The 17,915-nt window shown below is 39.6% G+C and overlaps 1 protein-coding gene across 1 annotated transcript in view; it reads left to right on the top strand.

Annotated features, from left to right (window-relative positions):
• Nucleotides 1-17,915, top strand: part of DPYD (dihydropyrimidine dehydrogenase) — a 2,051,548-nt gene that overhangs the window by 1,998,864 nt on the left and 34,769 nt on the right. The window contains exon 21 of the mRNA XM_077452870.1: nucleotides 14,580-14,720. Within this exon, the coding sequence (XP_077308996.1) occupies nucleotides 14,580-14,720 (141 nt within the window). The remainder of the gene's footprint in view (nucleotides 1-14,579; nucleotides 14,721-17,915) is intronic.

Below are 17,915 nucleotides of genomic sequence, written 5' to 3'. Positions count from 1 at the left end.
CAATGCCATGCCCCTCCCCCCCACCATGTATCCTGAGTTCTGCTGTCCCTCTATCAGGCCCAGAACAGGTATGACAGATGTCACTGGGTAGGGCAGAGAGATCTTTACTGATCCTCCCTCTGATTAAAAAGACCAGGAAACAGAGTGTATTACTGCACTTCCTGGTTTAAAGCTGTCACAGTAAAATACGCTATCCCATAGGGATCTGTAGGTCCCTTATGTGATAGCAATACTTTTGTGTGGTGAAAAAAACTTCAAAATATACTTTAAAAATAAAGTATCAAATGAAAAATAAACAAACATATATATATATATATATATATATATATATATATATATATATATATATATATAGATATATATATATAGATATATATATATAGATATGTATATATCTTTTATTTATTTTTTTAAATACCTACCACCCGCCTTGTATACAAAAGTGCATACATTAATACATGCATGAGGACAACCATATATGAACATGACAATTTTTGCACATATGCTATATATCACTGTGCATGTTACAGTTATGGCATTTATTCTAGGGTATTTTTTTCATAGCTAACACTATATGGATAAGCATTAGGAGCTTTTAAAGCATTACCTATAGACTATAATATACAGCATTAAAGTTTGTTGCCACGTCATGGACGTGGGTGTGCAGTACCGCAAAATCACAGCACCAGCAGGTTGTTAAAAGATGAACAGTTGCTATAGTAAGATACATTTAATAAAACTGACACCTGCTGTATAAACAACACTGCAAAAAAAGGCACTGTGACCTGAAAGTCACTTGTAATGTATGTACGAACGTGAAATAAAACACTTTTATGTCACAAATTTATTTTTTATTAGACAATGTGAATGATTCAGTGTCTGATTAAATAAGACGCTACAAGAATAACACTTTTTCCCACCAGAACTTCAAATTAACAATGCATATAGTTCATGTATAATGGGATACCTTATTTTCTATTTATACCTCTGAAAAAATAAGTCAGGATACCAAGTATCTCACATTGGTTATACTGAGCTCCAAGCATTTATCTTGTCTAGATCCATCAATGGTTGTTTATAAAATATAACTTGTGAAATTCGTTTTCTTACGGCAGTGGAGTGTATTGCATTATAATTATGTACATGCTTTCCTTTACGCTTATACACTGATGTGTTCCCTTAATAAAACTTTTGAACAAGAAAAAAAAAAACAAGTCAGTACTTTTCAACAAGCAACAAAAACAACAGTGCATAAAAAATGTAGAAGACAGTCACATTTCCAAACAATAAAATTAATAAATAAATGTAAATCGGCCAACTAACCAAAAACGGGAACCTCGAAAAATATTTATTGTTGAACATTTTAGTAAAACACTTACCTTAAAACATAAAAGCTGCTGTTGCTGCAAAACATAGTTTGGATTTAAATAAAAAATAATAATAATTAACACAGAAAATACATTTTCAACCACCTTTAAACTGTTTATATTTAAAATTTTTAAGATATTTAAAATCCAAAAACAAAAAAATGGTTATATTGTAGCTTATCAGTTCTTAAAGCGGTAGTAAACCCGCACATTTTTTATTTATTTTTTTAAACCTGCAAAGCAAAAGGCATAATGAGCTAGTATGCACCACATACTATATCATTATGAAATACTTACCTTAGAACGAGGCCCCGACATCTGGCCCGATCCACGCCGAGGGAGCTGACATGCTCCCTCGGCGTTTCTTCCAGGTATCGCGGCTCCGGCGCTGTGAGTGGCCGGAGCCGCGATATCGTCACTCCCGCGCATGCGCGCGGGAGATTTCAGTCCGGATTTTCACGGCGAGAACCCCCTTGTGCGCATGCGCCACTGCAGTCAGCGGCGCATACCGAGGGGAATATCTCCTAAACCGTACAGGTTTAGGAGATATTTTTTTTACCTACAGGTAAGCCTTATTATAGGCTTTCCTGTAGGTAAAAGTTAAAAAATTGAGCATACAACCACTTTAAATGGGGTGGCTGCATTGATTTTTTTAGTTTAAAAGTATTTTCCGCAAATGCAGAAAATATCTATTATCTTGCCAAAAATGTAGTGTCCCTGTCTTTGAACTGAACTGAAAGTACAAAAAACTTCATTTTTCCCTTGTGTAAAACTGCCACATATAATGGAGATGAACTAAGGCAGACATGTTTTTAGTCCAGACTGGGAGATAACCATGGTTCCCTTCAGAGGAACATGGAAGTGAACAAGTGAGTGTAGTCATAAAGAGATAGGAAATGTGTTATATGTGGGATCACCATATGAAAATAAAGGAAAACAAGCCTGAGAAAAAATAAAACAAATTCAACCTCCTCATACAAAGACTGGCAAGCTACAGTATTTTATGTATGTGTTTAGCTATGAATTAAAGTGGTTGTAAACCCTTACAGACCACTTTGACCTACAGCTAAGCCCAGATTAAGGCTTACCAGTAGGTGCAAGAAATATCTCCTAAACCTACACAGTTTAGGAGATATTTGCAAAAGACAGGCACCACTGTCTACGAAGCATGCGCCGTAGACAGCAGCGTGCCGTTGCTAATGTCAATCATACATAGTGACGTCCTCACGGCTCCAGCCAATCACAGCACTGGAGTCACAATACTTGGAAGGAAGATGGACGCTTCGTGGAAGAGGGGACTGTGGTGAAATCGCTGGTTCCTGTGTCAGGTAAGTGACACATAATGGGCTACTATGCAGGGAAACAAAGAGGACGTAAAACCCATCAGGGTTTACTTCCCCTTTAAAGTGGTTGTAAACCCTTTACAACCACTTTAAACTACAGGCAAGCCTATAATTAGGCTTGCCTGTAGCTTCCCAGGAAATCTCCTAAACCGGCACGGTTTAGGAGATATCCCTGTATTTGCACGTGCCAACGTCATGCGGCACATGCACATTTAAGCCAACTGAAGCAATGGCACGTACCTGCTTCAGTTGTACTGTGCCATTCCTGGCGGGATCCCGCGCATGCGCGGGGGTGACGTCATCGCGGCTCCATCCAATTACAGAGCTGTAGCAGCGATACCCAGGAAGTAACCTCCGGGATAGATGTCGCCGGCCAGAGGGGGCTTTGTTCTCGGGTAAATAATTCATAATGAGCTAGTATGCTATGTATACTAGCTCATTATGCCTTCATCTTGCAGGGGTTTTTTTTTTCAAGAGGGTTTACAACCACTTTAAGGCTGTCTGTCTGCCTGTTTATCTATTGTATATATCTATTTCCTCAAACACACCTTTTTGCTGTTTCAGTAGGTGAAAGTAGTAATATTTCATGTTGTAGGATTTGTATGCATTTTTCTATCCAGTGTTATTTTCTGTGTAATGGCACCAATGGTTAATCTGCCAGTCCACTCTATGTCTCCCACTTGGATTTCTGTTCAATAGAGCTCTAGGGAAAAAGCATAGCATACTCTACAATAAGCATATGTACCATATTTCTAGCAGTAAATGGCCAATTACAGTGTTAAAGTATGACAGAATTCAATTAACATAAATATGTGCACATTTTTCTCTTACATGCTCAACAAAATGTAGATAAAGTGCCTGTCAATGTTTTAATTTTTTCATGTTCTAGTTAGACTGAACAGAAAGCTTTTCCTCCACAGTATCATGAATATGATAATCTATGGAAATCACTATAGAAGGTACTTAAGTTAAGCACATTCTACATTAATCCCTGATGAATTGAAATCTCTTCTGTTTAGAGAATGTGTTGTTGTCTAATAGGTGACAGGCTGCCAGATGTTCACTAACTAGCATAAACCTGTTAAGTGTGACAATTTTCAGTGTTTCCTCATTTTACAAGAAATGTTGTACAGTTCTATTTTAATGAAAAAGAAACATTAGTATAAAAGAAGTTTGCCTCATTATGTGAATTGAAAGTCAGATGTTAGTATAGTAAAGAGTAGCCTGCTAATTTGGCCTTTTCATTTAATGGGAATTGTGGAATGATGTTTTATTTCTAGAAAGCTGTCGGTGAGTTGAATCCAATACAGACCATTTGTCCCCTTGTTGGATGAAATTTCTCAGGTTCCAAGCCCCACACATTTATTAAGGATATTGGAGAGAACCTTTCTAAAGTTAATGATTTCACTCTCTTCACTCTAAAGCCCTGTACACACGATCAGATTTTCCGACCGGAAATGTAGGATGGCAGGCTGTTGGCAGAAAATCCAACCATGTGTATGCTCCATCGGCCAATTTTTGTCGGACTTTCCACCAGCAAATGTTGGCTAGCATGTCTTCAAATTTTCCCACCAACAAATGTGTGTTGTCAGATTTTCCGATCGTGTGTACAAAAGTCCAAAGAACAAACATGCATGTTCGGAAGCAGAAGCGGTCGGTCTTGTAAATTATTGTTTGTAATGGAGAATTAACATTCGCGATGTGGCAAATTATGATATCTCCAAATGTAGTGCACAATTATCTTCTTCTTTTAATGAGATAATAATGAAGCTGCTTTGCTGGTGATACTGATGGAGTTATTGCAAACTGATTTTCAAAGGCTTTTTTTTTCTAGTGATATCAAGAATATTATTATTATTTTATTTTTATTTGCGCAAGTTACCACAACACCATTATCCCATAGTTTTTAAGATCAAAGATACAACTATGTTGGTGTCCCAAAAATGATTTGGCTTGACATACACTTTACATTCTATATAGAAAGTATTTCCCAACCAGGGTGCCATCTGGGTTTCCCCAGGGTGCTGTGAACATGGGACCCAGTTTGCTCTCAATTATCATCATGAGTTGCCATGGCACAGGCAAACTGGCTACCAGCACCATGAAAACAAATAACATGCTAGAGTCGGGACACATGATGACATTTGTTGCTATGGTGATCTTGGCCAGCTCATCTGCACCATGACAATGCATCAAAAGGGTTAATATACTCAAGTTGGCAAAAGAATAAACAAATCCTGAAAGGAGTTATAATTCTTCTCACTCTGCTGTACTCTTCTATACTCTATCCAAAGCTAATAAAGAAAAAAAACGTTATTTAAAGGATAACAGACCTTTAAAAAAAAAAAAAAAAAAAACATGTTATACTTACCTCCTCTGTGCAGTTGGTTTTGCACAGAGTCGCCCGATCCTCCTCCTCTGGGGTTCCTCAGCAGCGCTCTTGGCCCCTCCTCTTCTCGAGTGCCCCATTGGAGAAACGCTCTCCCATGTCTTGTTGCTGCTTCTATTGACACAGACAGCAGGACTCAGCCCTGCCCCCTGGCTCCCGAGTCATTGGATTTGATTGACAGCAGCGGAAGCCAATGGCTGTGCTGCTATCAATCTATCAGGACACGAGACTCCAAAGACATGCAGGTAGGTTAATTGGCTTCTGTCCAAAAAAATTGGCCCTAGTATATGAATGGGGACCTTAGATTGTGGGCTCCTTGAGGGTAGGGACCAATGTGAGTGTGCAATGTACAGGCATAGGGGTAGACACTTGCTCAGGTTGAACTGGATGGACTGGTGTCTTTATTCAACCTTACTAACTATGAAACTATGAGACACTGGCTGGAGCTGCTGTGCTCTTTCTCGGTGCTGGAAAGACCGTGATCAGGTCAGTAAAAGTGGAGGGGGGTCTGAGGGGGATGCTGCACTATAGAAGGTTTTTCACCTTAATGCATAGAATACATTAAGGTGAAAAACCATGAGGGTTTACAACCCCTTTAAGGTCAGACAGCAATGATATATACTATGTAACTAGGTACTATTTGGTCCATTACAAATAGTTCTTGTCCCAAACCATTCCTGATGTGCTTGTTGGCATTGAGAGAATTTTTGTAATAATGAATACAGTGCTGATATAAGCATTTCATAGGTAGCGATGGGTAGGCATGGTTTTTAAGTATTATTATAATATGTGCTTTTCCTTATATTGTATATGACAACACATTCCTTAAGGCTTATTAACATTAATTATTAAAAAAAAAACACATTTTATTCTTTTTATTTCTTAGATATAAATTGTATAGCTTTCCAGCCTAGAATGCAAATAACTCATTTGCTAGTAATGACCTCTGCATTATTTTCAGATTAGTTGGTCAAATTAAGGCTCAGTGATTTATTTATTTTTTAAACATAGACGTGAGATTCCAGAAAAAGCTTAAATAATATGTCAACCCCACAAATTTGATATTCCAAATATGTGCCTGCTGTACCATGTATTTGTATGAAAAGTATCCTATTCTCTTTTTATTGCTTCCTTTGTGTGAAATACCTAGTTTTCCTGCCAGTCCCTCTGTGTTCCTATGAAATCTGACCACACTAGACAGGAGAGCACAACATGGTCAGTGAGAACTCAGCCTGTTTCCCACCAATGATCAGACTGGTGCTGGCACATGCCTCCCTGCTTAGCCGCTCACTGAGAATACCAGTGTGATATGGTTCTCCTTCCCCAGCTCTCTCTGAGCTCCTTATGCAGCTGAGGACAGAGGGTATGGGATCACTTAAACAAAATGTATTTTTATTGATTTTATATCTATATACAATTTTTTTTTATTATTTATTTCTGTTTTAAACAGAATGGGTTGTTTTACAAGGTGAAGGTCCACATATACTTAAAGCGGTAGTAAACCCAGTTTCAAAAAACACTTACATTCCCGGCATGCCAGAAATGCTAACTTTCACATTGGTTGTGCTCTCAACCAAACTTTCAAACCATCCAATGGCTGGTGTCATAACTGATCACATGTGCAGCATTATGGCAGTTGAAGAATCATTAGAGGCCAAGATGGCAGCTTCCTTGACTGAAAACGATAGAAGGGTTTACTTCCACTTTAAAGTGATCAATTTAGTTTGTGTGCTTTACCTTTTTATCTGAGTAAAGATCTAGGTTTGTCCCAAGCGTATTTAAATTAACTTGCTGTTGACTGCCTCACTGGGGTTGATATACTAAAGGCAAATAGGATGTTCCCCTTGGAAGGGGATTTTCACATTGCAAGGGAATTTTCTCTTAGCTTACTGTGGAAAATCCACTTTGCAAAGAATATCTAATCATTTGCAAGAAAAAAAAATCAGGATGTTTTCTTGCACATGATTGGAAGATGGAAGGCAGTAGAGCTTCACTTCATTAAGTAGGCTAGTGTAAAATCCCCTTGCCAAGTGAAAATTCCTTTTCAAAGAGAACAGCCCCTTTGCCTTTATTTAATCAACTTCACTACCTCTGTTAGAAAGTCTGTTGCAAACATCAACTAATCTTTTTGCAAAAAATACTAAGGTTAGTGTTGAGTTTTCCTCCTGCTAGTTTGAAGACATGCTCCTGTGTTCCCCATGTTAGCTTCATAAAAAAATATGTTTCTCTTGAAGCTTATTCACACCCTTTATTATTCCTAGGACCTTTCACTATTTTTGTGTCATGTGCCTAGACTTAGCCCTTGTACACACGGTCGGACATCCTGACAACCAAATCCGTTGGATTGTGTCCGACGGATTTTGTCCGAAACTGTTGCATACACACGGTCGGACAAAGTTGTCGGAAAATCCGATTGTACATAACGTGATGAGGTTATTTCATTATGACGGGACTACGTTCAGGCTAGTAGCCAATAGCTTTGGTCTAGGAATTTGATCTGAGCATGCGTGGCACTTTGTCCGTCGGAGTAGGCTACACATGATCAGAGTATGCCCGATCGGAGCATTTTGTATGAAAATTTTACGGACAAGTTAGAAAACTTGTCCGATGGAGACCACACACAGTCGGATTATCCGACAAAACGGTCCGATAGGACACACTCCGTCGGAATCTCCGACCGTGTGTACAAGGGCTTAGGAGAATCAGGACCTCCTTCTGTTGGTCCCTCTATTGATGCATCCTAAATTCTGTTTACTTTTCCCACTGCCTGGCACACATTATTTGCTCAGTTTGCAGTCATCCGAAATAAGCATCCCTAAATTTCCTGTGTAGCAAATCATTCAAAAAGAAAGCAACAAATCGGCAACTAAATCCAGGTAAAATTTCATACAAAGTTTAAATTCTGTGCTTCATACTGATCTCAGTGAAAGGAAAGAACATGGATTTTTGAAGTGCTTAAAAAAATGAATTATTTTTTAATGGAAATAAAATGGACATAAAATTATGCATTAAGGTAAATATGCAAAAGCCATCATTACCCCACAGAAAAACTAATAACCCATAAGAATTAGGGCAAATATGCTGCTCATTCTAAAATATTAGCAATTAATTGTGCATGAAAGAGTGTGAATATTACTGTTCTAACTCTGCAAGACATAAATGCAATAGTCAGCTTTTAAATATTTTTTAAGTAAAGTATTTAAAATTTGATTTTTTTTTTGGTCTGTATTCTTGTAAAAGCCAAAAATACAGTCTTATACTTTTTCAATTACGATTTGCCAGTAAGCTTTTTTTTTATGTGTTCTATGCATACATTATGCATTTTATAGAAGATGTTTGTGAATCACCCAGCTGTTCAATTATCTTACATGTATAACTACAGCTGCACAGAGGGTAGGGGTTAATTGTGTATGAGCTACATGACCAAGCATCCACCCTTTAGAAAGTGTATATCTATTTAACTAAAGCCAAGGAACATATTGTATAGATTTATTTTGCTGTGCTATGAAAACGAAAGCACAGCATGTACTGTATACTGTACATAGTGAATAAGAATGTCTGCTTCCATGTGTCCATAACTTTTATCAGTCCAACTAACCTTTATTAGTCATTTTGCACCATACCAATGTTTGAATGCTTTGGTTGAATTAAAACATAAAACCATAATGTAAAAGTAGCTGATGTTATAGGTCACTTAATGTTAATGTTATTATGTACAGTCTTCATATTACTTAAAACAATTATTGTAGTCTTAGCTTTTAATCCAGGATGATTACCATGCATTTCAGCTCTTGCTATAGCACATCACAACCAAAAATAGGTTATAGTAAAATATTTTTAACTTTTTTTAAAAAGCTCTAGCATTACTCTGATGTTCTCACTCAGATGTGTGCGTATTTCAGCTATTAGAGTCACGAAATGAATACTGTACATTTCAGTGTGAGATAAGGTTATCTGAGAATCTGCAAGGAGTTAGTTTCTGTGATAAAAGCAGGTCATCAGTGTGAACTCCCCGGAGGAAATGTTTGAATAGACATCAGAGTGGTTGCTGAGTTGTAGACCTCAGGCATGTTTTAATCATCTATAACAAGATTTTCCCCCTACTGGTTTTTAAGAAACCGTTATTCGCCTTGTGCATTTGTGGTATTTAGTGAATATGATCCTTAAACTGCTTCCCCTCAAGTGAAAAGCCATAAAACAGCCTTCATCACAATGCCTTGGTCACAAAATAGGAAATCAATTAACTTATTTTCAGAGTGAGATCCGTTCTAAATGCTTTTTTAATGACCTTTAATCAGATGGTGCCCATCCTCAATTAGCCACCAGATGTAGATCTTGACATTGAAATGGTGCATTTTAGCTTGTACTGCTTTGCACAGAATTTACACTCAAGGAAATGTATATACCCTTAGGTTTGTCCATTTAATACACCTATGTTTTGTATATACATCCGAATTATTCTCAAACCTATCGAATCTAACAATTACAATAACATTTGTTAAGATTCTTTACTAAACCATAAAGCGTTAGCAATGCATATGATCAACGGAGCAAAACAGTGTATTCCCTTATACTGGAACTCAACTCGAACACCTACACTCACAAAATGGTTCATCAGAATCCGCAAAGTGGCTAAAATGGAAAAACTCATCCACATTGCACGAGACATTCCCACAAAATTTAGCAAGAAGTGGGCCTGCTGGTCACATTACCAGACAACATCTGAATACACTAAGATAATGGATCCATTGACTACTACAACAACCTGAACCGCGATAGGCCTCACCTATCACTCGCTATAACCCACTTTCACCTTTCTCCATTCCCCTTCCAGATACTTCCTCTGCCCTCAATATATTTCCACCTATCTACATATACTTATTCTCTATGTTGAAGCTCCCCCCCAAACATAAACAGCCACGGGAAGTTAGAGACGCCCCTTCCTCCCTTCCTCTTCCCCATCCATCCCCCCATCCCTCCCTTCCTCCCATCAACACCTTACTCCATCCCTTCCAAATCTCCCATCTACATATCCACATACTAAAACAATTTACCTATATTACACATTGTGTAATCCACCCTCCCCATATACGAGGTCCTAGACCAAGATAGAGCTCTCTACCTTCTCTCTGACTAACCCCCCACTCATTTGAAAGTATACTACATGGATTCCCCATATACGAATGACCTTCTCTCCGCAACACAGATCTTAGTAACCAAGCCCCAATCGCACTGTCTTTAGTTCTTTCTCTAAGTTTCTGCTCCCTGTTATATTTCAACATGCCTAGACTAACAGATTGCAGTATTGCCCCTAACTTCATCCCACACGTGTTATAATTTTGTAGTATACGCTGTTTTACACTACAAATGTCTTTGGCCTTGTAAATCACTAATGTACATCTGTTGTTTAAGATGCTTGTTAATGCTTCCTATTTTTCAATATAATACATTTTCAGAAAAAAAAAAGATTCTTTACTAAAGAATAAAAATTCAAACATTGCTCAACCAAACATTCTATATGAAAATTTTGGATTCAATATTCTAAATCCACATAAGAATAACTGACAGATGGTTGTGGAATCTTTTGAGAATTTAGTCACCAGACTCCCTCACTAGTATTCCTAGTTCTGTAGTGTCCACTCTATCTTGAATTGCTGGTACTGAGGTTTACTGCTCATTACACACAGCAGTTCCCAAACCTTCTTTAGCCATCCAAGATAAGACATGCTAGGAAAGAGTGTCACTCTCCTCATCCTGTATTTTCAATAATATGAACCCAATGAATAGGAATAAGAGCAGTTGTAACCATATGAATCTCATTGTCATAGACAAATTTCAAACTGACAACCTAAACAAACTTGTGTTGCTTTATTACTGTACATTAGTTAACGTCCATGGCGGTATGATTATTTCCGTTTTTTGTTGCTCAAAGCGGTACAATGTTTTGCATGGAAATTTGCCGTTTTATATTGTAGGTCTGTAATTCTAAGGAATAACACACTTAAATCTGTCCAAACAAGAGTCTTGTAGACATCCCGGGTATGATAAAGTTTGAAACATGAGAACATAAATTATAATATAATAAATAACTATAAATAATTATAACAAATAATATAATAATAATAATAAAAATTATTCACTAATGTATTCAAATCAAAAACACTTAAATTTGCTCAGTTGCAGAATTGTTGCTTTTATTACTTTCAACTTTCAATTTCAACACAAATCACTATCGCTCAATTCTGCAAGTGATTCTAATTTATTATCGCAGTTTTCTAGCTGATAGAATGCCGCTTTTCATGTAAAGGGACACTTTTTGGTTGCCATGGATAATCCTCAGTTTACAGGCAGAAAGAACAGTATTTATAATATAAAACTGCAGGCAGGGCACTGGACAAACCACTAGGGACAAAAGGGAGGCAAAATAATGTGATAGAGTAATGTAATCTGTAAGCTAACAGTGTACTGTATGTGTAATGTTTTTTTAACATTTTTGAATTTGGCACCGTGCTCTGTCCCCGTGAGTCACAACGCTCGCAGGGAACAGAGCTGGGCACAGTGATAGATCCGGTAGAGGACAGCTCGCACACACACAGCGAGGGGACATCGCAGGATCCTGGGGACAAGGTAAGTAACATTTCCTGGATCCTGCAATGCGATCCCAAGTGTGGCTTGGGGTTACCGCTTTTGGTCCTGAAAATTCACCCAGAGCCACACTTATGCCGCGTACACACGAGCGGACTGTATGGCGTACTTAGTCTGGCGTACTTTCCGCCAGACTGTCCGTCGGACTTTCCGAACGGGCTACTTGTCCACACACGGCACTTTTTGAGCGGACTAATAGGGCGTACTAAGTCCGCCCTACTATCCGCCCTACTTTTGAAATGAACGGACTCGTCCACACACGCGGAGGAAAGTCCGCTCATTTCGAGCGCGTCTCCAGGTAGGCGGGGCCCGCGAAGGAGTCGTCGCTAGCCCCGCCGCCTGGTATGGACTTAAAGGGGAACCCCAACGCCGAAAAAAATCGGCGTGGGGTCCCCCCCAAGTCCACAGCAGACTCTTGTCCGAGCACGCTACCCGGCTGGCCAGGAAAGGGGGGCGAGCGAGCGCCCCCCTCCTGAGCCGTACCAGGCAGCGTGCCCTCAAGCACCTTGTCCCCATGTTGATGAGGACAAGGGCCTCTTCCCGACAACCCTGGCCGTTGGTTGTCGGGGTCTGCGGGCGGGGGGCTTATCGGAATCCGGGAGCCCCCTTTAATAAGGGGGCCCCCGGATACCGGCCCCCCACCCTATGTGAATGAGTATGGGGTACAATGTACCCCTACGCCAGGGGTGTCCAAACTTTTTTCAAAGAGGGCCAGATTTGATGAAGTGAACATTCGTGAGGGCCGACCATTTTGCCCGACATTCTTTGAACCATTGAAAATTCGGTCTAAGTGTGTCCATCCGAGCGCTAATACACGGCCCAACAAGAATTCTCTTGCCTTTGTCGCGCTTGTTCCCAACACACAGACGAATGCTCTGCACTTTAGGGGGTACCGTTAATTCTTAATGGTACCCCACACATTGGAAAATGTAGGGTGCTTTTGGTGCAGTGCAATTAAAAAAAAAAAAAAACTCGGGAACTTCTTTCCCTGCATTTGTGAGTAGGGAAGCCCATTGAAATTAATGGGCTGCCCTACACACAGTACGCAGCCACACAGATGTTGCATTTATGGGCTTAAAACAGGTGGTGAGGAGGCAACATAATGCCTCTTTACCGCCATTCAAATGCCTCTGAAAAGAGATCTGTGCATGGATTGCTTTTCAGAGGAGCAGCAGTCCTGGCTAATATCACACACAAGCCCTACAAAAGCAGTTTTGATGGTATAAGAATGGGGGGGGGGGGTCCGGATTAAACGTAACATACACACAGATACATGCACACACTTGCAGACAAATGCACGCCGCACACACATACAGACACATGCATACACATACATACAGACATACATGCACACACATACAGACATACATATGTGCACACACACATACGTACACACACACACATACATACATACATACAGACACATGCACATACTTACAGACACATACAGACATACATACAGACACATGCGCACACACACACATACATACAGACATACATACAGACACATGTGCACACACAGATACAGACATACATGCACAAACCTACAGATATACAGACATACATGCACACACATACAGATATACAGACACATGTGCACACACACATACATACAGACATACACATACATGCACACACACAGACATACATACAGACACATGTGCACACACAGATACAGACATACATGCACACACATACAGATATACAGACACATGTGCACACACACATACATACAGACACACGCATACACATACATGCACACACACACAGACATACATACAGACACATGTGCACACACACATACATACAGACATAAATGCACACACGTACAGACATACATACAGACACATGTGCACACACACATACATACAGACACATGTGCGCACACACATCCAGACACGTGCACACACACACATACATCCAGACACATGTGCACACACACACATACAGACACATGTGCACACACACACATACATACACATACAGACACATGTGCACACACATACAGACATATGTGCACACACACACATACAGACACATGTGCACACACACACACACACACATACAGACACATGTGTGCACACACACAGATACAGACACATGTGCATACACACACATACAGACACATGTGCACACACACACACACACACATGAATAAAGCCCTTTTTCACACTAATTTAGCTTGTAGCATAGTACAGTGCCTTTGCAGCTTCCTCATTCAGCCGGGTACTGCACTGTAGGGGGAAGCAGAGAGCACAGCACAATCCTCTGCACTTTACTTTCACTTTTGAAGCTCACAGAGCTTTTCACAGTGCCGGGGATCGGCTCATCTGACAGCCCTGATCCCGCGGCACACTAAATTGAGAAAGACCAGGCGGGCCGTTCAAAACCGAACCGCGGGCCGCAATTGGCCCGCGGGCCGGACTTTGGACATGCCTGCCCTACCCATTCACCTGTAAAAAAAAAGTACAAAAAAAAACACAACACACGAGATAAAATACTTTATTGCACAGCTCCGGGGGTCTTCCGTCTTCGGGGGTCTTCTCACCGGACAACACCGCTGTTCTATAAATACAGTACAAGGCGTGAGTATTGTCATCATAGGGCAAAAAAAGTGTGCCTGGCAGTACCAGCAAGTGGAAATGTAGAAAACCGCCTGAAAAGGTAAACAAATGCAGCCACTACAGCTAAGGTTTGGGGAAGTGCAATAAATGACATATTTGTACTTGGGTTCCCATATGCCTTAATGTTACTATTTATATTGACACCACCAAGTGCACAGGTTTTGTCCCTAGCAGATAGCGCAATCATATTTTAATTTTCTTTTTCTTTTAGAAACTTCCAAGTTTTGGACCCTTTTTGGAGGAACGTAAGAGAATCATAGCTGAGAACAAGGTCAAATTGCGTTCGGAGAAAACTGTTTTTCCTGCAGAAGAGAAGCATTTCCTGCCTAAGAGACCAGTACCAGCAGTCAAGGTAGAAAATAAAAAGAAATGGGAAACAAGTGATTTTTAATATGTAAATTCATTTTTAGGGATGAAGATTTAGGTTGGAATGTTATGCCCAGCTGAACCAAACTTGTGAATATTAGAAAGTAATCTGTTAAATAAGAACATCAATATGCTTCTATAACCCTCACCGCCAACATCTGAAAGGAAGCACTACTGTATTTTTAATTTTTAGGGTTGGGCAATGCTCACTTTGTATCTAATGTATGCTGGGCCTAAATTGTCAGATAGCTCTGTAACATTTTAATTAGAAACATTTATTTAGACCTCCTGCTATTCCTTTCTGTCTTAAAATGTACATTGCAAATAAGTGACTGACTGTAGTCAAAATGCGGAGCTGATTTATAAAGAATCACAGATGTTCTGTTAAGGTATAATTAGTTTTGTAATATTCAAGGATGGCTGCACTCTTTGTTCCTTCCTTTTGATTGTTAAATAACATTGTGTTAGTTATATCTCTCACACAGTGCATATGTGCAATGAATTGAAAACTTCTGAAAGTATCACTTTTGATAAAAAGATTAAAGGAACAGTTGTAAGAGAGTGTAATGCTCATCCATACAGATTTTTCTTTTTCAAGTACATCTTTTGCTACTTTATAAAACTTGTCACGTATTGATGGTCTTTCCATGGTAACACTTTTAACAATATTTATTGCATTTTGACTAATATTAATTGTGTGTTTGTAGTTAGTTTGTCAATGTTGATTTTGTTTTTGCATTGTTAGGGATGATTTATTGTTTTTTTATGAAGATAGAAAGGTATCTTAATCTTTTTTCTATGTTTAAACTACAAAGTGCATAGCAAAAATGTACCATTTGTCTTTCTCAAATGTTTGACAGTAAGGATGGCCATAGACAGCAGAGGTCTCTTTTCAAGAGAGATAGGCAGTGGGAATGGAGATGGAGGCTGCTGGGTGAGCTGTGTACTCTGCAGTGTGAACTAGTAAATGGTCCCTTTAACTAATTTACCAGTTAATGGAGAAAACTGGTCCTGGCAACACAGGAACTTATATTCAGCACAAAACAGCTCTATCCATGGCGAGCTCCTATTTGTTTAAACTGGTTTTCTTTTTTTTCCCCACAAAAAAAAGTTTTTCTTAAAAGAGGATGAAGTTGCATGTAGAATACATTGAACAGATATTTGACAGAAGCATCCATGGCAATATTATATGTTGGCAAAACAGAAAAAGTTGTTACAGTACAAGTCATGGAAAAAGGAACTGTGGGATTAATTGAACATAAGTAACGCATGAAGAAAATAAACATTAAACATTATATGAAATGACCAACAGTTCTACGTCCTAAGGAGAGACATCCTAGTAGAGACAAGTCTTGTCATAATTAGTCTTTATCCATGGGGACCAATATCAAAAGGTCTGTCTTCAAATTTTGGCCCTCCAGTTGTTCAGAAACAACAATTCCCTTCATGTCTAGTCATGTCTGTGAATGTCAGAGTTTTACAATGCCTCATGGGATGCGTAGTTCCGCAACAGCTGGAGGGCCGTAGTTTGAGGATCCCTGAAATAGAATATTAAACTTGTATGTAGGGTATAGTAAGATTTGAGTGTCTCTGGTGGAAAAATTACGCAATATGTTGGTTATTTCGATGCGGCAGCATTAAAAAAGTGCAGGGTGGGGGGTAAGTAGATAGAAAGAACTGGGTAAGAGGGGGGATATTAGGGGGATAAGGGAGGGTGGGGGACAGCATGGGGGAGAAGGGAGGATAGAAGGAGAAGGGAAGGGGTGGGGAGGGAAGTAGGAGACTTCTCCTCATCTCAGATCCCCTAGTCTCAGTCAAGCTATGACAAGATCAGTTATGTGCAGGTCGAGTGAAAGGGTACCACTGAGGAAAGTGGGATTTATATCCTTCTGTAGACCTGAAATGTGTCCAGCATGCCCAAGTATTGGGAAATTTCTGTATGTGGTCTTGAGAGGTGTAGATCAATTCTTCCATCTTCTCAATCTTTGCAACCCTAGTTAAATATTCTCTAATGGTCGGAGTGTTATTTGACTGCTAATGAACAGGAATGCAGAGTCTTAGCCCCTGTACACACGGTCGGAGATTTCAACAACCAAATCCGTCGGATTTTGTCTGTCGGATTTTGTCCGTCGGATCTTGTCCGAAACTGTTGCATACACACGGTCGGACTAAGTTGTCGAAAAATCAGATCATTCAGAACGTGATGATGTAATTTCGTTACGATGGGACTACGTTCAGGCTAGTAGCCAATAGCTTTGATGTAGGAATTTGATCTGAGCATGCGTGGCACTTGGTCCAAACAAAATTCTCTACACATGATCGGAGTATGTCCGATTGAACCAGTTGGTCGGGAAATATTTCCAACATGTTGGAAAATTGGGTCCGATGGATATTCCGACGGAATCAGTCCGATGCATACCACACACAGTCAGAGTATCCGACAACACGGTCCGATAGGACACATTCCGACGGATTCTCCGACCGTGTGTACAAGGGCTAAGACTAGTTTTCTTGACTCTAATTACCACATTTCCACATAGGAACATGTTAAAAAAAATGTCTGTGGGGTATAAGTGCTTTTAATGATCAGAAATGCTCTTGATCTGCATCATTGTTCTACAGGTTCTTAGTGATGTCCAGATTTGCTGCATGCTTTGCAAAGATTGGGCCCCCCAATAAATGGCCACATTACAGTGCCTTGGAAAAGTATTCCACATTTTGTCATGTTACAACAAAAAACATAAATGTGGCACATAATTGTGAAGTGGAAGGAAAATGATAAATGGTTTTCAAAATGTTTTACAAATATCTGAAAAGTGTGGAGTGTGGCGTGCATTTGTATTCAGCCCACCTGAAAGTCAATACTTTGTAGAACCACGTTTCACTGCAATTACAGCTGCAAGTCTTTTTGGGGATGTCTCTACCAGCTTTGCACATCTAGAGTGAATTTTTTTAAGATGTCAGATGGGATGCAGAGCATCTGTGAACAGCAACTTTCAAGTCTTGCCACAGATTCTCTAATGGATTTAAGTCTGGACTTTGACTGGGCCATTCTAAAACATTGATAATGCTTTGTTCTACATCATTGTAGCTCTGGTTGTATGTTTAGGCGGAAGCTGAACCTCCACCCCAGTCTCTTTTGCAGACTCTAACAGGTTTTCTTCTAAGATTGCACTGTATT

This window comes from Lithobates pipiens, unplaced genomic scaffold, assembly GCF_037356315.1.
Source record: "Lithobates pipiens isolate NorthernLeopardFrog02 unplaced genomic scaffold, aLitPip1_a1.2 Scaffold_23, whole genome shotgun sequence".
Taxonomy (NCBI): Eukaryota; Metazoa; Chordata; class Amphibia; order Anura; family Ranidae; genus Lithobates; species Lithobates pipiens.
Note: the sequence above shows the minus strand (reverse complement) of the source record. Positions and strands in the feature narration are given on the sequence as shown.